Source organism: Neopsephotus bourkii, unplaced genomic scaffold (genome assembly GCF_033783945.1).
Source record: "Neopsephotus bourkii isolate Nb327-2 ecotype Australia unplaced genomic scaffold, CSIRO-AGI_Nbou_v1 NB_369, whole genome shotgun sequence".
In the NCBI taxonomy this organism is placed as follows: domain Eukaryota; kingdom Metazoa; phylum Chordata; class Aves; order Psittaciformes; family Psittacidae; genus Neopsephotus; species Neopsephotus bourkii.
Genome location: NW_026900875.1, coordinates 319,162 through 340,431, shown reverse-complemented (window position 1 = coordinate 340,431; position 21,270 = coordinate 319,162). Strand labels below are relative to the sequence as shown.

Here is a 21,270-nt window from a genome sequence, read left to right as displayed (position 1 = left end):
CTGAACCTTAGGAGGGTGACCAAAACGAAGCCAAGATTGTGACAGAAACTGCCTGAGAAATTGTGGACCCTCACAAAGTCAGTTTCCGACATAATAGCGAGGATCACATTTTCATGTAGTTTGTCACTAGCTGGATGAGGGCTGGAGCCCTCCTCCTATGGAGACGATATGAGACAGTTGGGGTTGTTCAGCCTAGAGAAGAATCCAGGGAGACCTTAGAGCAGCTTTCAGTGCCTAAAGAAGGCCTACAAGAAAGGTGGAGATGGCCTTTTTACAAGGGCATGTAGGAATAGGACAAGGGGGAATGGCTTTAAACTGAAAGTGGGTAGATTTAGATTAGATATTGAAGTTCTTCACTGTGAGAGTGGTGGGACTACCAGCGCACAGGTTGCCCAGAGAAGCCATGGCTGCCCCATCCCTGGCAATGTTCAAGGCCAGGCTGGATGTGGCTTTGAGCAACACGGTCTAGTGGGAGGTGTCCCTACCCATGGCAGGGGGTTGGAACTGGGTGATCCTTATGGTCTGTTCCAACCCAAACCATTCTATGATCATTAATAATTGTCCAAGGGCTGAACTGACGAAAGAAATAACATTGCTTCTCATACTTTGATAGCTGTTAACTGCCTCATCAAATAAAGAAAAAATACATTAAAAATACTGACTTGCTAGAAACAAACAAATGCAAAAAAAAAAAAAAAACAAGGCTGCCTTTTTTTTGTTTCTTTGTGATTTTGGGGGGGGTTGGGTTGGTTTATTTTTTTTTTTTTGCATTTGGGCCTTTTACACAAGTATGGTCAAATAAGCAGGTGCTGATCCAACATGAGAGGACATTATGTTTACAAGAAAAGCTGGTTCTCACACTCGCCTATAATGATGGGTTCAAGTCTAAGGGTTATGGTACCCGGTCCTTGGGCAGGGAGGTTGTTTTAATGAGAGAGATCCACAGAACACAAAGGTCTGACTCCTTTCTTCCAGAAATGAATGTAGAAACCCTCCTCTCGAACCTCTGCCTTGGAGAAACAAACACAGGTAACTAGTAGCTCTGTAACGATGGACTGACATTCTCTGCCCCTTGCTTATGCTCATTGTACAGACCTAAGGCATACAGCAAATTTAATCAACAAAGAAGACATTTCACATTGGATGTTTCCACCCTTTCAGAAGCAAAGGAAACACTGCCATCAGTAAGAATAAGGACCTCTGTTATCTACGGCTCATGCAAGAAAGCTGCAGCTGGGCAGGCTGCAACTGAGCTGACACAGGAGGGCTCTGTTCAGGGAGGGAAAGGACAAACAAGGCCTCTCTGTCAGGAACAGTGAGGCTCTCATCTGCATGATTTCACCCTTGCTGTGCTCTTTAGGCAACAGCAGTCACAGGTCACAACTGCATAAATTCCATTAAACACAAGATTCTAGAAAGCAATATGAATATTGAGCTCTAACTGTAAATACAGTAGATCCAGCCTGGAACAGTAAACTAGTTACACATGTAACAGTATTTATTTATGATGTTACCAGAAGTAAAGAGATGGACATTATCTTGGTCTCTAAGCTATCTGACATGCTTTCCTTGCCCCACTGCAAAGTTCAAAACTGGCAAATTCATACGTTATGCAGCTGGCAATGGGTTGGGTTTTTGTCTATTGACCCCAAACTTCTGGGAGCAAAAGCAGCAGAGAATTTTCTCTGTGGGCTCTTGGCAATCCCGATGGAGTAAACTACTCCTGAAGACAAAAACACAGGTCTATTTAGATAGTAAATCTTGAAGAGCATATTTTAAGACAAAATGACACTTGCCTTTTTGTCAATCTGTCTCTCAGTGTACTTTACTAAGGTTCCTCCTATTCCTTGTGAAAGAAGAAAGCAGACTCCCAAGAAGTTGTGTCCATTTACTATGGGAATTTAAATATTTGAAAAGGATTTGCACCCAGTTAAACAGCTTGTTTCCACATGAATGAAGACTACTCTTTGACAGAGTAGCTTTTGAGACTTTTGGGGTTTCACCACCTCGTGTCTGCTTTCGTCTCCAATTCCAGATGGTTCAAGGCCAGGGATAAGGTCAAGTGATCGAGCAATGGTGCTTGGGCGCAACATGTGTGTGTTTGTTTCTGCAAACTCTGACACATCACAGAAGCTGTTCAAATTGCACTGGGGAGCTCTTCCCATTCTTTGAATCCTCATACACGGCTTATTTCCTGCAATACCGCTAGGCTGACAGTGGTCGGAGCTGTGTCAGAGGAACGGCACAGAATGGCATTTTGCTTAAGGGAGGTTCTGGGGGGGGCATTTGGGTTTTATGCTCAGAAGAGCATGGTATGGAAGTCTCTGATGGTTTTCATTAGTCAGCCAGAAGCAGCCTGGTATCACAGTGCTCTCTGCAGCTACTGCGAAGACAGGCTCAAGTCTTCTTCCAGAGCAGCTTGGCCTGAGGAAGTTTACCACTGCTAGACAAAGATCTCCCTCATTACCTCAGGCAGACTTCTAGGAGGTAGACCACAGTTCCAAACTTCCATGCTCGCTACCGCAGCACACAAGAACAAGGTGGTACAAGACACCTAAATTAAAACAATGCACAAAGCTGATGCTTCCCTAGGTCATACATTTAAGGTCACACACCTGGATTGTCAGCCGGTATGACTTAAACCATGACACTTTACACCAACCAAGAATATCCCATTCCTTTCCTATCACTTCCCACTCTTTCTCAAAACCCAAGTATATGTTTAGAAAAGGGTCCAATGCTCTGCAAACCCCATTAGTGCCATTTCTTAAGTTTCAGAGAGACTTGTCACTAGTGTAACACATTCCCTATATGGCAGAAAGCACATTATGTTCAACATAACCCTAATTCTCTTGACAAGAAATCAGAGGTATAAGACTTGATTTTTTCCAGTGCAGAAGGTGCACGTAGAGTCAGGAGAAGTGTTCACACAGGTTCAGCCATGTAATGCAACCAGCTAGTCCCTCTCTGTATAGAGTGAACAGTCATCTCGAGGACAGATTAGCTTTTTCTCTACACCTCTTTATCTATAAAACAAAAGGCTGCCATGTTCATGTAAGACATGCTTTAACTGTTGCCCAGGTTACTACTGTAATTAATGAAAAATAGGGTAAGTGCACAATATTAATAGAAGATTTTTTAAGTGGTGGAAAATACACAGCAACATAAGGTAATTTTTGAGAAAGTGTGCAATTTCCACTTTCAAAGGATGCTGAAACATTAAGCTTCACCCCAGAGCTAAAGCAATACATAAAATGTGGAAGATGTACCTTGCAGCAAGAGATCAAACAACTCCATCTGTTTCTTTACTAATTAAGAGGTACTTACATGGGAAAGAGGCTAGTAACAGTAAGCAGTTTATGTTTCTCAAACAAAGCAGCAGCTTTGAGAGCCAAAAGCTGAAACTAGACCAATCCAAACTAGAAATTAGGCATGTAGCTTTAGGAATGCAGGCAATCAAAAGCTAAAACAACTTACCTGAGGCTTCAGCAAACTCAGTGTCATTTAAGTTCGGTCCTCCCAACAGAAAAAGTAATTCTGTGTCTCAGAGGATAGTGGCTTGATTTCTGCTGTGGTTTCTTTTGTACACAAAGTCTGATACTGTCATCATAATGACCTTAAGCTTTTCTCAATCTATAGTGAAAAGTGTGAAAACAAGTGTTATGTGATTTGTAAGAGTTGACTGTATTGTGGTGTTTTATCTTTGAGCACACACAAACTGGGAAAACACCGAAGTGAACTTAAGTGAACTGTGCAGTAGTGCTTAGTATGGATATACAGAAGATCCTGTGTTATCTGGAAAAGGCAATGGCCAAGGTCATTGCAGTGCAAGAACATGAGAAAATCTGGGTTAAATGAGAACGCTTGGAATGCTTGCTTAGAATTGTGCTTAGTTAATGAAGTGCATGGTTAGGATGTTGCAACATATCATGACAGCAAGAGTACTGATATAAGCTTAATAGAGTAATATGTGTAGCTCATAACAATGATACTTAATGTATTAACCAACATGGCTACAAAATGCTAAAAAAATCAGCAATATTCCATCTTATTGAAGGGTTTGGCTCTTCAAAGCTTTTCCACAAGTACTATTTTTAGGTCCCGTGCTGCCCCGCTCAAAGCTGCAATGAAATAAAGGAACAGCTTTCATTTTCAATATAATAAAGATAACCCTATTTCTTGGCATCTGCTTAAATAAAACCAATTTGCTGTACTAATCTTACTTTAACAGATCAGAAGTGAACATACCAAAGGCAAATAGATAGTTTCTATTCAATCTCAGTCTAATTTGCCTGTCAATGTGAAATATACTACAAATCAGGCCAGAAAGCAGCCTGAAGCATTGATTTAATTTGTGTCAACAAAAGGAAGGCTTATCTCCACAAACTTGCTGCCAGTTCTTCAACTCTTCAAAAACGCACTCCTTGTTCACAGGAGGAGCAGGAGTACCTGAAGCAGGATGTATAGAATACTTACAACAAATCTTGCTGTGTTTCAGAGAACAAGCCTTATGAAAATAGCCACCTGTTGGGTTCTCAGAGATGAAAGCAGAAACAATAACTTAGATTTCATGTTCTTTAATCAAGAAACACAGTCTATTAGGTTCTGCCAACATTTCCCTGCATTGATGCATGTATATGCAAACACAGTTGATCTGATGTATTTCAGTCAGTTGTAGTAACAATATTTACTTTTGATTATTTGCTTTTGCAACCTCTCCAACTTCTTGCTGGTCAGCTTTTAAATAGCTTCCAAACCCCCTCTATGTTGCACTCCAGAAAAAGACAAAACAAAGACAATGTACCAAGTTAGCTCTTCCACATATCCATAGCAGGGATGCTGAAAAACTGCCCAAAAGGCTAAACTTGTCACAAAGCTCAGTTTAATTTGACAATCATCATAAGGCATCCATGTAAATTTAAAATTCCCCACCAATGTGTCACATATATTCTCCATGACATGTTACAGTGGAGCCCTGGGATTCCAAAAGCTGCTAGTGGTTACTGGTCTTGGCCGGGCTGCTGCTGCTAGCAGTGGGGACCAGGAGACGCAACACTAACAGTGGCAACTTGGGAAGTGGAAAATCAGCTTGCACAGATCTCGTTCAATACAACAACAAACGGAAAGAGAATTGTGCAGAAAACATCATTCTCCGTCCTTTCTGGAAAAAAAAAAGGAATTAAAAGGATAATCCCGATTCAAGAAGCAAAGAGCAGAGCTTGGAGTTCTGAAGCCTAACAATGCCGATGACCCATTTTGAAAACTATGAAGCACTAGAGAGGCCTGAGTTCATTATTGCTTTATCCCAGTTCAGCCCAGGCTAAGGCTACGGTGAAGTCCAAATTAATTTAAAGCCAGAAAATGCAGATCCAGTAACAGCACCTAAGTCCCCATCCACACATGGGTGTAAACAGATAGTTTTGGTGAAAAAAAACCCAGAAAACAAAGGCAAAACAAAACAAAAAAGAAAAAAACCCCAAAACAAACCCCACAAAAAAAAAACAACAAAACCTCCCTAATTTCCCCTCTTCCTGTGCTATGTAGATCCCCATAGCAGGGCTAAAATAATTTGCCCCAAATTATATATAAGTTTCTTTCTCACATCTCCTTTAGCTCAGCCTCTTCCAAATGTTTCACTTTTCTTTCCAACTAGTTCTCTATCCTGGTGATACATCAGCTCAGAGATGCTTTGTGGTTGCTCACTGAGTGGCACACAGGTACCCACACATTAGACACAATGTGGTGCAGTCTTAAGAACCACCAGGTGTACTCTCTAATACCCAACAATGCTTTGCCCTCACCTTCCTGAGACTGAGTGGTGCCAATGGAAGAGAGTGTCTTCCCATCTTGCATGCCTGCCCAGTGAGCAAGAGAAATAGCATGCTGTGTAAATGAAATGGCATCTTACCACCATAACCACAAGTCAGAAAACAGACTCGAGTAAAGCGGGGCTTAAAAGTCTTCTATCAAAAAGGAGGGTGCTTCCCTCAGACTATCATATGACAGGGCAACTGTTATTCGGACAAATGTTATTCAAGGCAGTAAAATTTAGCACAATCTCCATGGTTGCCTTACAGGCCTGATTTATACTAGGGATCTTCAATACAAACAAACAAAAAAACCCCAAATTTAAATTAAAGGTCCTGTTAATTCTTCCAAAGGGACAGAATAGAAGACAGAGTCCACGGAACAAACACGTGCTACACATCCAATAACACACAAAGGTTGCAGTTAGACTTGTCAAAAGTTAAAAAGATTTAGGCATCCAGCTAGTACCAGAATTGATGGCTTTGGGGCACCTAATTTTAACTTTTTTGAAAATTCAAGCCTACGCATTTCCTTATTGCCCTTCCCATTGAGTGCAAAGGGAAAACTGAAGGAAGGGTTAACTACGGAAGGATTTCAAATCCATCATAAGGTTTCTCATTATTATTATTACTTAGCCACCTAGGGGCAAGGGGGAACAGGAGCTATTTAAAATTAGTTTCTTAATTACTTAAGCATTAGTCCTCTACCTCCCAATCCCAACACCTCCATCACAGTAAGGAGCACAACATGAAAACTTGTTTGCTCCCACCAACAATTCCTCAGTCTCTCCTTTGCAGAACTTCAGTCCAAATACCAGGGTAATGACAGCTTGACACATACACACTCCCCAGCACCATACACACGGCAAGCAGGACATGCCTCAGTGGCCTCAGACAAAAAACAAAACAAAACAAAAACAAAACAACAAAAAAAAAAAAACAACCAACCAACCAAAAACCCCATAACCACCAACCCACAGACTTGGAGAAACCATCCAGAAGAGCCTCAGGAAAGGGGACTATCCACTTTCCATGGAGAAGCAACTGCCCAGGAGTCTCTGCCCAGTATAAACTGAATAAAAATATCCACCCCACAGCTGAAGGAGGTCTCTGAAATCTGGCAGTGTCACATGCTGGATACTTGAAGGCACATTTGCTTTGTGTTTTGGGAGAGAAATCCAGTTACAACAACACACTGCAGCTGCAGGGCTGAAGGAAAGGAGGCGACGCTTGGTATCTTTCCTCTGTTTCTGTCCCCACTTTCAAGCTTCATGGCTGGCATGAACTGGTGATCTAGGCAGACACATTAACATCCCTGAGTGAAATGGCACCATTTGTGGCCTCTGAGGCTTTGTCCTCAAGCACCATTGCTGGTGTGTCTGTAGTGACTGCTGTAGTGTCAATGGCAGGAAATGGATTCAAGCCCTGTGATAAGATCTGTTGGATGGTTTTCCGAAGATTGGGGTGAAGCTGGTTTTGGGTCTGGTAAAAAATTTCTAAGGCAAAAGACTTGAGGGTGCCAGTGCAAAGGTCCTCATAAAGTGGAATTGTATACATCCGAGACATCTGCAAAAAAGGAAAACTAAATAATGTCACTTCAATCAAAGTCAAGAGGTTCAGCTCTCCTACAGCTACACTCCAATGGCCCTGAATGACTTCAGACTGGAAACAATACATTCCTCCAAAAGACAGCCAAGTCTATTCTAGAGGAGTTTAATGTAAAGATTTTTATGAATGATAATAAGAAAACATTTGTTCTCTAAGACTGAGCTACTTCCACAAATAACAGAACTATTTTTAAAAGACTGAGAAGAGGCCCCAGAGAACACATGCATTAACCTTTTGCATTAATCTTTTGCTCCTGCACAATAAAAACTAGTGTAAGGGATTTGATGAGCCCTAGTTTTGCCTGAAGTATAAATATTCAAATCACATTATTTAGTAGCGTGAAAACATCTGGTCTCGAAAAGGCAGGGCTGCTACAAAGCGACACAAAAAATGCACTGGGCAGAGCTGGGACAAAGGTATTGAGTTAGGCTAGAAAAGCAGAGATTATCTGTAGGCATTTCAAATGACATCTGCCCATTCCTCCCCGCCCGCTAGCAGGTGAGCCACGCTCAGCCCCTTAGCAACACACCTGGTCTACACTTGGCCAGGAAGCAGAAGTTCCAAGGTCTTTCACGTCGCATTTCTCATGCACATGTCTCATGCACTGAGAGGTGCAGTGATTTTAATCCAGCAGTTAGTACCTGGTTTTCCAAGAAGCGACGGACTTTGTAAAGGTCTGGATAATAGTCATTTCGGACTACAATCTGCAACCAGCGGATACGGACTTCTGCGTTCATGGAGTCCAGCTGAGAGGAGTAACATTCCGAAAGCTTTTTTATCACCTCTGAAGAGAGTACATACACAGAGAAAGAACTATGACCTATTTTGTTGAGTTTGAGGGTGTCAGAGAATAACGAATCATTAAATCTCACAATCATAGAATGGTTTGGGTTAGAAAGGACTTTTTTGCTCAAAGCCCCATCCAACCTGGCTTCATGTTAATGATAAGGTCAATGAGGGATAGGGCTTTTTAGAATTAATTAGTACAGGAACACTTTTCTACTATCTTGATAGAGTACTCACCACGTGGCAGTGGTGACCCATCCAGCAATCTGTCCAAGAAAAGTACGGTTTGGAACGTTCTCCATTTAGTGAGGTCAATGCTGCTGGCAGCAGCAGAGTCCAGAGGCTCTGTGGTCCAGAGTTTGAAGAGCGTCTCCACCGGTCTGGTCAGACTGGATCCCTGAGATAAGTCTGGCTCAGCTAATGGAGGTCCTGTAGCATTGAGCCAACGTTCAAACTCCAGTCCTGGAATGAGGAGCACCAAAAATGTGGAGCAGGAGTCTCTGGAGGTGGCTTGGCTGCCTCAAGGCTCAGGATCAGTCAGTACGGTTAAGAGAGGTTCTAACAATAGCAAATCAGACTGACCCACAGTTACAGCAACATTAATGTCTTCGCAGCCTCAGCAGGCTAGCCTATGCTACATCAGGAAAAATGCCAGCAACACTCCCCAAATTTAACCATGAGTTCTCTAGAGTTCACCATTACAGTGGGTAAGAAATGCACATGCTTTTAAGACAGCCAGGCAAACAAGTGTCTGTGATCAAACAATCTTCTAATATAAGATTTTTTTGTGCATGTGTTTCTCTTCCTCTGACTTTTTTAGGAAGACTGAAGAACAATTAAAAAAAAAAGAAAAAGATGAGGGTGCTGACTGAACTCCTGCCCTGCAGCAAAACCAAGCAATTGTAATTTAAAATCAATAACTAAAACAAAAGTTTCTCCAAAAGCGGCAGAACTAGCAGAGCCTGGTTTCCAACAGAGCTCTTCCCCTTAACCCTTTACCAGCTCAGCACTTTCCTAACCCTTGGCAATACTTCCGTTCCACACCATCCACCCTAAAACTCCTCTCTCCTGCATCCCCTGAATATTAGCCAGGCAAAGCTAGCATGTGCTGTGGTTAATTCATTAGCCAACCAGTGGGCCAAATAAAACACACAACTGCTGAGCTCACACTGCAGCTTGTTCTTCAGTAGGCTTGCTCATCTACATCTCTCCACAAAGCTTGTAGGAACCTAGTACATCTTATGAGCTGTACTCCAACTGGCAGTTTGGTTTAAACTAACCAACAGGATGGACACATGGCAGGATAACATTAGCCTCATTTCTTTAAGCAAGTGGGCTAATAAACACCTAGTAGTTTACTGACCTTCCATAAATCCACTCACAGCTATAAATAGGGGATGTAAGAGAGTGTGAAACATCATGGAAGAGATATTATCTGCATGGTTAGGGCCTTGGAAAAAGTTACAGTTCTCAAAGCAAGTTGTCTGTAATTCAAGTAGATGAAATTTCAAAGTGCATTCACCTTTTCCCTGCATTTGAGCGTGTGTAAATCTCACATGCAGTAATCATGATGTCTACAGCATGAAAGATGAGTTCCTGAGAAAGTTAACTGAGGGCTACTCAGCTAATCAAATGCCAAAATTGTCAGCAATTTAAGATGTTCTCATCCCCAACTGGAGGGAGTAACAATAAATCAAAACCATTTCTATCACAAACGTGTGGCTGTTGCCAAAGGGGTCTGTTAACCTTAGAATTTTCTTATACATCCTCAAAAGCAAGCACAAAATTTACCATCCAGATTTTCTACAGTGTTTACAGTTACCTAAGTAAACTTCCTACCTGCTTTGCTCTCAACACATTGCTCTTTCAGCTCTGGAAAAAAATTCAGGAAGGAATCCAGAAGATCTTGAGCAACAACACTGGTAAATTTGTACTTCTCGATGTAGGCCTGAAACAGTAAAAGGGATAAATGATGGATAGGAGAAAGACAGCTTCCTTTCAATGTAGAGCCACTACATGCAACAACAATAATAAATAATAATAAAATAAAAATAAATCTATATAAAATATAGATTATATATACTAAAATAGATTTTAGTATATCTTACATATTTTCTATATAGAATAAAAACAAATAAAAATAATTAAAAAACAACAACAAACAAAATGTCGATGGAAACATAAAGCAAGCATTTGGAAGGTTTAAAAAATAAAAAATTAAAAAAAAAAAAAAAACCCAAGAAAAATATTCTCCCTCATTCCCCCAGCTGAGGAAAGCACCATAACAAGAAAAAAATTGGATAGCTGCAAATACACTGACAGCTCAGTACAGCTCTTCTTCTGACACAGATCACAGATACATTAACATATGAAGGGCAGGAAGGTTTCCTCATACCTAGTGGAAAGTCAGAACACAGCTGGCCACTGTATTATTCACTGATAAATTATGGACTAAAGACACCCTTACTAAACTAAAGATAAGAGAAAGATGGAGTGGGGAATAGATGGGAAGAGGAGATGAAAAGCATGCATGCAGCAAAAAGAAAAAGCTGCATGAATTGTTTCACTTCAAAAACCAAGTCAATAGCTGACATAATTTTCTGTAAGTAAGTTTTGCAAATGTATTTCAAACCTGCCTCAATACAGGAAATCATGTCCTTTGTCACCCTAGCTAAAAAACCACAAGCTACTACTTTTTAGTAGTGAATAAAGTCTCATCGTTCCAGTTACAGACAATCTACGCTGGAACAGCTTTCTGATTACTTAGAACTCAGAACAAGAGGCAAGAAAAATATACTACTACTCTGTATTTGGTACCCCTTAAACTCAGAATCTGAGATGACAGGAGCATGAGCACATTCACTGAAGAGAAATCTTGTAGAAACAATCATCTCAGTTGGCAGCCAGGCCAAAACCACTCTCCCTTCTCAGACACACCGGTATTTGACTTTAGCCCTATCAATTAGCCACAGTGACAAAACTAGGTGAGGGGAGGGAGACGGGGAGAACAGTTCTGAATCTCAAGAGAAACTCATGCTTATTTACACTCACTCTTAGGAAGGAGTCAAAGTGTCTTGGGTCACCACAGAGCTGGGACAGGTAGTAAACAAAGCAGTAGCCTTTCTCATAGGTGAAGAGGTTCATTAAATTACTAGGATTTACACCTGAAAAGAGATGACAACAATTTTATAAGAAACTCTAACGAGGACAATAATTTCCAACCCTTCCAAGTATACAGACCCCTTAGAGATCACCAAGTCAAGATGTAGTGACTTAAGAATGAAACAAGCCTGTGCCAGTACATTTAATTTACTGCAGTAAACACATAGGCAGGGTTAAAAATTAAAAGAATAATAATAAAAAAAAATCAACCATTGTAAGCTCAGTATTAATTCCCAAAGGAATAAGTCACTTCAAATTAGAAATCACTGAAAACTGGCATATAAAGACAAGTCCCTTTTTTTTTCCCCTAAGTGCCAAATTCAGAGAGCCACCATACCACAAGTTTTTTAAGATATTCATATAAAGTAATCACTACTTGTTCCTTTTTTGATACTTCCAACACATGCTTTTCCATTCCACTTGGTTCCAATATCACCTCCAGCTGCATTTTAGGTCATTTTAAATACCACCTAGATTGAAGACTGCTTTAAAGTTCCAATAGTGACCACAGACCCAGAGAACTATCAGTGAAGAAGATACATGATGCTGAAGTGCAGATGTGCAGGTAGCTCAGGGGATAACCAAAGAGCCTCTGCACAGCTTACTCAACAGGAAAGCAAGCTTATCTATATGCTTATGCATACGTACATAGTTCTTACATGAACACATAAAAAAGGATTTTATATGGTGTTTCCAAACATTTTCATTTTAAAACTACTTTATTTTACATATTCAGAAGCTCAAACCACACAGCTTTCAAGGCAGTTTTTCATACTGCCTCTACTCAGTGAGTCTGTTCTGTTCTTAAGCAGAACAGTATTTATAAAAATGAGTTATCCAACTTTGAAGAAAACTTGAAGGCAAGTTTCCTTATTTACTTTTAGACTGGTTTACAAACAAGTATTTCTTTTTTCTTTCTTTTATAAGGGATATGGAAAAAATAGTCTTTTTTGGTCTATATTCCAGCATCAACATACAGAAATTTTGTGTACAGCAGCTTCAGCCAAAAGCAATACCTGGCTCTAGTTTAACCTGAAGCTTGCTGACTGGGTTGTCTTCTCCAAGGAGTTTCATCTGTCTGTGGAGAGCATCAAGGCGGAATGCAGTCTCCAAACATGTGAAGGCAGCTCCTACAAAGAAAGAAACTTATTAGTTGTGGGAAAAATGACTATCAAAACCTAACCTGTGCAGAGGTAGCCCATGTACAAAACAAAAGCTAATGAAGATGTAAAAGACAACAGAAAAACAGAATCACAGTAATGTAACAGCAGAGAAACTTGAGTGCAAAAAATCCTTGCAATCTGTAATGAAAGTCAGAACCTAAACCAGTGCATTTACTTATTCTGATTATACAGCAGGCTGAACTGAAAAACAAAGCAGCACGAAACCTATCCTAAAGTTTATATCCTTGACATCACCTTATCAGTTCTTGGAATCATTGGAATGAGTACTACACAGGTAACTTTCAAGGAGCAATCAAGTGCTACAAAAAAGTAATGTCACTGGTAGTAGACACACGATTCCATATTCGGTGCCAAGGACAGTACTAAGCAAATGTCACCTTGGGTGAAAACAGAAAAGGGTTGCATTTAGTTGGTATATTACAGATCCTGTGGATCTATTTTTAAAGCTTTATCTAGAATCCTACCCATACTGTATCATACACCTGACACTCATTAGGATATTTTTTTTTACAGCTGTGACTGGGTAGGCAGCTCTTTGCTCTTACTGCACTGTAAAGCATTCCAAGCTTTCAAGCCAAACTAGCTGTATTACACTGGCAAGTCAAGAGATCTTTCCTGTGCCACTGCAGATGTAAAAAGCTGTGGAAAATAGATTCTCAAATTCAGAAGATACTTAACATCCAGCACTATTAACACTTTAGTTTTTTTTGTGAAGTCTTCAACTTCAAAAACAGGACTTATTACAGAGATACAAGTCTCAGGGTCTTGATGTACATACACAGGAAACTGATATAAGCAAAATAAGAATTAAGAACCAGGATATATGTGGAAGATAGAAGAACCTGTACTGGCAGGGAAAGGGGTGGATGTGCTTAATAGGGGAAATCAAGAACTAGGATAGCCATCATTAAGAGCAATGACTTTAAGCTACAGGAAGGAGGATTAAGCAAGATCTAAGAGGTGTAGTAATAGTCAGTGGACTCCAATTTCTGTAAACAATGTCATTACAAAGATGCCCTTTTTATTGACAGCAGAAGATACTCCAGACATTATGTCAGAAATGGCAGGATTTAGATCAGAGGTTTGGTCTTGGAAACAAAATAGAATGCAAAAAGGGCTTACTAAAGAATGGCACAGGGAAAGGCATTTCTTAGTTTCCTGAAAAACTGCTGCTTGAAACAAGCAGCTCTAAATTTCAAGTGAATAGACCAAAATCAGCATGGATCTTGTCCTATGTCAGAGAGACAGACTACAAAGGGACAGAGAATAGCCAATATCTTCTGACCTGCTCATGTCATTGCTATGAATAATAACATTGTAAGAACAGGCCTAACCACTGAGAATTACTTAACATAAAAGACCTTTCAAAAATACATAATATACATTGTAACCTCTGAATATATGCTCACAGCACTTCCTTCCCTAAACTTCACTATCATCAGCTCATCTCCAGATGCAATATAAATGAATAAAAACAAAGGCATCTTTCTAAACACTATCTGCCAAGGTTTACAGGATTTTTTCCAAGATTGTTTATGGCAGACATGTGAGACTACACATGGTATAGGCTTTTAAGAACATAATGCCACAAACTAGAGAAGTATATGTTCCCATTATTGACTTCAACAAAAAAATCCCAATAAACTGAAAACCAGTAGGAATTATTTACTACTAAGATATTCTAAAGACAGTACCATGTCTGACCTGTGAAATTCACTGATACAAGCAAAGGCAGGGCCATACAATTCTAGAGGAAGCCTCAAACAGATAAACAGACAGCTACATAGATGTGTAATATTTTTTCTTAGGCGCTATTGCTGTCATTCTGGCCTATAGTGGGTAGCTACCAACTGATCAGGATTAGACAGACACTTGAGGATAGTTATTCCACAACATAAACATGAGAAGATTCCTTACATCTCTCTGAAGCATCCTCTGCTTACCTTGCTTTGACATACAAATGCGTGCCTGGTACCATAATTCCAAAGTTCCCACAAGCATCTTTACAATGCTGTGCTAACACACCTCGCCCAAGCCCCTATTACCTTATCAGCTATTGATTCCACTCAAAACCATGATAACATCAGACTCTAAGCATCTAAGATGCTAAATGCAAAGTCTGGGGCCACGTGTGTTCCAGAAATAGAGAAAAAACAACCAAACAAAAAAAACCAGCTCCCTACAGACTTTTGAGCCCCCAAGACAAATAGTCTATGCAGCCAACTCTTAACAACTGGTTAGATATAGCATAAGGAGAAACATTTCTGCATGTATACCATAGGTCTCTGTGGTGATCCGGCGTTGTGCATACGTGGCCAGCCCCTCGCTCAGCCACATCTCCTCCCATGTAGCATTGGTGACCGCATTTCCAAACCAGCTGTGGGCAACTTCATGAATGACATCAATGATTAAAAACTCATCACTTTCCAAAATAGAAGAGATGATGAAGGTCAGGCATGGGTTTTCCATGGCAACAATAGGGAAGGATGGTGGAAGAAAAACAATGTCATATCTAAAAGTAGGGAGAGAGAAGAAGAGGGGAGAAAGGAGAGAGGTAAATTGCAGCTATTTCACTCACAGTAACTTTTTTTTTTTTCTTCCTTTAGGGAAGGCACTTCTGAGACATTTTTGTGACTTCAGGAGCAAGATTTCTAGGGCAGCAGTGCCTAATTCTTCTGCTTACACTACATACACTACACACACACAGTGTTGAGTCCCCACAAGCTCCCAGGAAAGAAAGAGGTCAGGAAGCTATAGAATTAATTGATGTGGTATACCTGCAGTGTCAGCAAAGTAACTCTTGTTTCTCTGCTTCAGAATGTAACAATACTATTTGTTTTACTTTCCACATTTCCCTACCTATGATCAGCACTGGCACACTCAGCCATGTTCTCAGATTATTTTGAGCAACGTTTTGTAAGATAACACCACCACCACATTCTTCCTGCTTACCTTTAGCAAAGAAATATAGGAAGCCTTTGTAAACATTTTCTCCTATCCAAAGAAAGAAAGCATTCTCTCAAAAATATTCTCTTTCAATACAGAGTCAGAAACTATTAATGTTCGGTTTAGGGACTAGGACTCTCAGCGAGTCTGTCCTGAGTCAGGTTTTCAACACGCTCAGGCATAGCACAACAAATATATGTCAAGTACCATATGTAAAAGTAAATAAGATCAATAAAACTGCTCAGGCATAGCACAACAAATATATGTCAAGTACATTATGTAAAAGTAAATAAGATAAATAAAACTGCCATGTATTTTAAATGGTGTCCAACCCAACACTGGACTTGCATCACGAAACACTACAGTATGAGAAACCTTCATTCCTCAGGCAAGTTCCACTACTCAGAGAGCTCCAATTCTGCCCACCAGTCCAAAAACACCACATGCTTCCATAATCCTCTCTGCCATGTGCAGAGACAGAACTCCAGTTTGTTTCCACCTACTACAGTGCTTCCAGTTGCAAAGCTCATTTGTCCTGCTATTGCTAGCACAGGAAGAAAACGTGATCATTTCTTTCTACTTTTTTCCCATTACACATTCCTGAGAAACTTATTAAACTCACCGTCCCCATATATATGGGCCATACAGACTCTCTGCAGCTGTCAACCAGCGCTCAACAATGCCAGAAAGCTTGCTGATGGCTGTTGGCAGCAGGCAAGGCTCAGCCCACACTCTGCTCCTGTCACAAAACAGAAAACATCAGGTGATGCTTCAGCAAACTGAATTATCTCTTAGGAAAAATAGCGTGACTTCTCACCACATTTCTATGTATGGTAATAGTGCTGAGAAGTCCCACATCAGACTTGGGCTTTCTTTAGGCTAACACTCTATGCATACATGGAAGGAGAGAACCAAAGATCTCTTAAATAAGGCAATGAGATAAATAGCTGTAATGACTAAGCAGTCAATATGCAACATCTATGAAAAGAGGACAATACCTTGCCAGTGCAGTGCCATGAATTTATTTACATCCAAAAAAACCACAAACTCTGAACACTCACACCTCGCAGTCCCAACTGTTCCCTTATCAACAGATGACTCAATACATTTACTACTTATAACATGAAGCACTGTCCAGAGATATAAAAAGCAGAACCAACTCAATGCAAATCTTACCTAGGACCTATGTCTGCATGTATTAGGTCTCCTGCCACCAGGGCCACGAGGTAAGCAGGAACTGGATATTCCATGTAAAATTGGTATACACCTTCCTCTTCTAAGTAGGTACTTTGGGTGGTACTCATCAACACCTGTATGCCTGCTGGAGCCTGGAATACCAACATCATACACATCAACTCACTTGATCACAGCTGAATGACTACACCACAGATATTTCTGGGGTTTTTCATCTATGTCTGAGGATGTATATTAAAATCAATCATTTAGATAACACAAAATGCAAGATTTCTGCAAGATTTTTAGACCACATCAGCCCAGCCCAGGAAAACATACCAACCAAAAATATTACTCCTCACATGTTGCATAGGTCTTATGCCAGCTGCCCCAGAAGTGCCCAGATACCGAATTATTTCATCTACACAAAATGCAAAATTATTTGATGCTGCTTTCATAAAACTTTGAGGTTTTTCCTTTCAAGAACTGATAAAATACAGCTGAATATTACCATCAATAACCACTATTGAAAATGACTAGCCAAATTCTCTCTGTCGTATTATCCATTTCATGGTTACTCTTTCAGCACTGAGTATAGGGAAGGCAAGACCCAAGCATGATAGGCAACAGAGTTGCCTTTGAGGCAGTAACCTGTTTCTGGCCCAACAACCAGAATGGGATCTAAAAAATTTTATAACACTGTCATGATTAATATTTTATATATGTACATACACCATGTAACTATACTGTCACAAATTAACAGCAGCTTAGCACTCCATGAACCATTTACAGCCCTCTGGTCTCTTACCTTGACAGTAGCTGAGTAGGTACATTTCACTGCTGGTGTATCAAAGCAGGGGAAGAAAGACCGGTTACACACTGAGTGGCCCTGTGTGAAGACAAATGGCTTGGCGTTGCCATACGTCAGTTCTGGATCCAGCCACCAGATCTGTTGAAACATGATGTGAAGAAGAGGTGAGGGAAAACGATGAAATCACAAGGACAAACTGCCAAAAACCAAAACCTGAAATCAAGAGGATTGTGGGCGGAAAAGAAACACCTCAGTTGTTTGGCTCCCCATATGAATACTTGGCACAGGGCACGTTTCCATTTCCAACAATACATCTTTCTACTCCTGCTTATTTGCTGTGACTACTCAGAGTAATTTCCTGCTGTCTCAACACTGAGTGGTGCCACACAACACAGTGTCTTCCAGCCACTCGCTACTTGTTGTATCGATTTTCTTGGTTATAACAGGCCCCTAACAAACACCCACACGACTTTCTTCTCAGAGGGAGAACTCTAAATATCTTCACGTTTTTAATTTGACATGAACAGGAGCAGCAGGGGTCAGGTAATGCAAGCTGGAAAGAAAGAAAAAGAGTAACACAAACCCACCAACCAAAACCCCTGAGGCCGAGCAGTGTACACAACACTATCTATGACCCTGACACTGCCCCGCCGGCTGAAGCATCCAACATTTTGACACTATGTAAGAAACATCTGGTCAATGACACTGGAGGCCTTTTTGTTTTTTACAGAATGGATAAGGAGATTCTGGGTGGTCACTAAAAGAAAGGCAAAAAACCCCACCCCTGAGCATGTCAATTTTCAGTATCAAACAGCAAATAAATCAAGAGTCAGACCCCTGACAAACAATTAGAACAAGCTAAGAATAATATGAAAAAGTGCAGTTATTTGTGTTTTTGGTTTTTCTGTTCCAAATGTAATGTTTATGCTTTCACATGCTCCCTGCCTCCAACTTTGAAGTGTAGGAACAATTTTAAACAAGGATTTTCTTGTAATCCTAGAACTCTGGAGCTACAATTCTATGGAAAATATCAAATATTGTGAAACTTGCAATAAAGTTGTAACCACTGGAAGTCTTGGGAACAGTCAAGCACCAGGAATAAAACCTCTGAGTCTGCTGAATTCCTAGATCAAAGCAACCAATAAATCTGAATTCAGGGAACAGCAGTTAGCACACACACCAGTTCTGGGCCTCAAAAGAAAGCAATGAAGTACTTATAAAAGAGAAGCCTAGGTACTATGTCTGCGCTCGTTTTAACAGCGTATTACAATTCTGTCTCATAGTTAACCTCTCTGTGTTCTGGAGTCAAAAGTTTTCTCTCTTTCCCTCTGTCCTATAAAGTTACTCTTTGTTATCTTCCTCCCTTGCTTTTAGACCCTTCTCCTCAGATGCCAGCATGCCCCTCTCCCAAATCATCCACTTCAGTAGCACTCCCAGGGATCAGTGAAGGATGAGGGGAGCGCTGTCAGTAGCTTTCAGTTATTCATAGAGGTTCACGCTTCCACTGGCAAATGTGGGTTGATTTTTGGTTTTTTTAGGTGGAAGGCGTTACAAAATTAAAAACTTTTCTCTAGAAATAAAATTAATCTCAGAGCAGCATTCTTTCCTTGAAATTTGTTTTTAAGATTGCCCTTTTCCGCTTCAAACCTGTTGTGCCAGAAACATGCAAAAAGCATGACTTCTGATGAACCCTGTCTCATGTACACTGCAGGGGCTAAGGCTACGCGACTATTCAAATCCACGTGCTGCATTTCAGCCTCTCAATGGCCAAATCCCTAGGTCACGATTGAGGTGCACTGCATCAGTACGGATTTCCACACCGTGGATACCTGCATTTCACAGCAATTAATATAATCTCTGTGATGTGACGTTATGGAACTGGAGACAGCTATTCCAGAAAACATTTGAGAACACACATCTCATTAAAACCTTCAGTTTGAAACTAACAGCTTCCACCCAGAAAACAAATTCACATAAAAATTCAAGTGCTATGTTTTAATGCATGGTAGTGGCTTTCTAATGATCTAGGAAGGAGCCTCAGAAATTAAGTTTTTAAAGATCTGCTCCAATGCCAACTTTTAAAAGCACTCCTTTATCACTGGCTTTGTGCTCACATTACAAGTCTGACTTACAATCTGTATCATTGGCCCTGCTAAAGAGACTCACCTTCAAAAGGTCCTGCTTCCCTTGCTTTTTTGAGACAGAAAAGGCTTACAAAGAAAACAGACAGATAAGACACCGCTGAACCTAAGTTGCAACACTACAGTAGGAAGGAAAAAGGGGCTGACAGACAATGTGTTTAGAGCAGAGAGATAAGCGGAAGTTCTCCATGACCAGCACAGGAAGAAAACATAAGCAGGAAGCAAAGGGGAATGGAGAAGCCAATTCTTGTTTACAAAAATTAAGGACAATTTCTTTTCAACTGGTCCCCCTTGATTTGACATTCAGTTGAAGCTAAATGAAGCACCAGCCCCACAAGCTAAGAGGGAAAACATTTGCAGAGGATTAAGTACTTTTTCCCCGTTTCCTAATGTCTGCAGCTACATTGCGAGCCTCTGTCTCTCTTTCCAGATGCACTTGGAACAATGATGAAAGCTCTCCTGAAACAATATAAATAGATCTGTAATATAAATAGATCAGGCTATGCTGCCGGACAGAGGCAGGGCTCTGGACTGGGGAAAACGAGCACAAACAGCATCCCAGAAAGGAGTGCATGAAGCAGGGTGCTGCTGGGGGCGGAGCACGACACAGGGACAGAGCAGTACTCGGGCCGTTTCATCTGCTCTACATCCAAATCCCTTCTGTGTTCCCTTTGGAAATGTACGTGATGTCAAAGTGCTCATCATTTTTATACAGTTTTTCATGCATACAGGACAGCTGTTTCACACATTAAAGCTGCTCTATGATGCGTTTCAAGCAAAACCAAATATTCTACTGCTTAGTTCCTCCACTGAACAGAGGCTCTGGGCAGTGCAGGCTTCCCCCTGCTGCAAAGCAGCTCACACTTTATAAGGCTCTTGCCAAGAATATTATTTGTATTGACTTAGATTATAATCTTTCACCCAAACTGGCAAATGACAGAGGCAATTTGCTAAACCTCTTTCAGTTTTTAATCTCTCCATGTTTCTACTCCATTATTGATGAAGCTCCCAAGAAGAGTTGTAAAGCCACAGCTTCTGTTCTAGAGCAACAACAAGCCTCTTCACCTGACAACAAAGTAAACCACACTTCCGAGATGCAGAGGATGTGACAGGAGCAACAAGGCACACACCTGGACAGCAAGTCACTGTGAGGAATCAGGACAAATCTAATGGAACAACAGGGAAGTTTCCACACTGCAAAAAGGGCTGTCCTTAGTGTTAAATCCTGAAGATGATGAAATGTTATCATTTTTTATACCAGAACACAGAGCAGGGTTTGCGCTGAAGGTTGTCATGGAAAGAAAATAGCACTGGTGTTAACATGTACACTGCCAAGTCAGGTGTGACACAGTGGGCAAGAGCTGGATGTAGATTTTTCTCCCTAGGAAAGGAAACAAAAAATAACCTTCTGAAAGAGTATTTATAGGACCAAGAAGTAAGGGGACGAGGGAAAAGAAAGGGAGAAAGAGCCAGGCTACTGTCACTGATACACCTGATTAACGTGTGCCTTTAGCCCACACTATGCGAGATACAAAATGTTTATGACGGTCTCACTTACTGATGCAAACTGGTGATGTACCAAGCATATGGTTTCCTAACAGCACAGGGAGCTGGAATGCTCTGTGAAAGGCAGAATTAATCTCTCAGCTGTC

General features: G+C 40.7%; 1 protein-coding gene across 2 annotated transcripts in view; it reads right to left on the bottom strand.

Moving 5' to 3' along the window:
- Positions 1-6,178: 6,178 nt before the first annotated feature.
- ABCC5 (ATP binding cassette subfamily C member 5) overlaps positions 6,179-21,270 on the bottom strand; it is a 69,672-nt gene continuing 54,580 nt past the window's right edge. The window contains exons 2-11 of one of the 2 annotated variants that reach the window (XM_061348713.1): positions 17,475-17,615; positions 16,670-16,821; positions 16,116-16,232; positions 14,824-15,059; positions 12,380-12,493; positions 11,253-11,365; positions 10,041-10,149; positions 8,439-8,663; positions 8,057-8,199; positions 6,179-7,373 (exon numbers count right to left, since the gene is read on the bottom strand). In XM_061348713.1, the coding sequence (XP_061204697.1) occupies positions 7,101-7,373; positions 8,057-8,199; positions 8,439-8,663; positions 10,041-10,149; positions 11,253-11,365; positions 12,380-12,493; positions 14,824-15,059; positions 16,116-16,232; positions 16,670-16,821; positions 17,475-17,615 (1,623 nt within the window). In that variant the 3' untranslated portion in view covers positions 6,179-7,100. The remainder of the gene's footprint in view (positions 7,374-8,056; positions 8,200-8,438; positions 8,664-10,040; positions 10,150-11,252; positions 11,366-12,379; positions 12,494-14,823; positions 15,060-16,115; positions 16,233-16,669; positions 16,822-17,474; positions 17,616-21,270) is intronic. The other variant, XM_061348716.1, reaches the window with a different exon arrangement.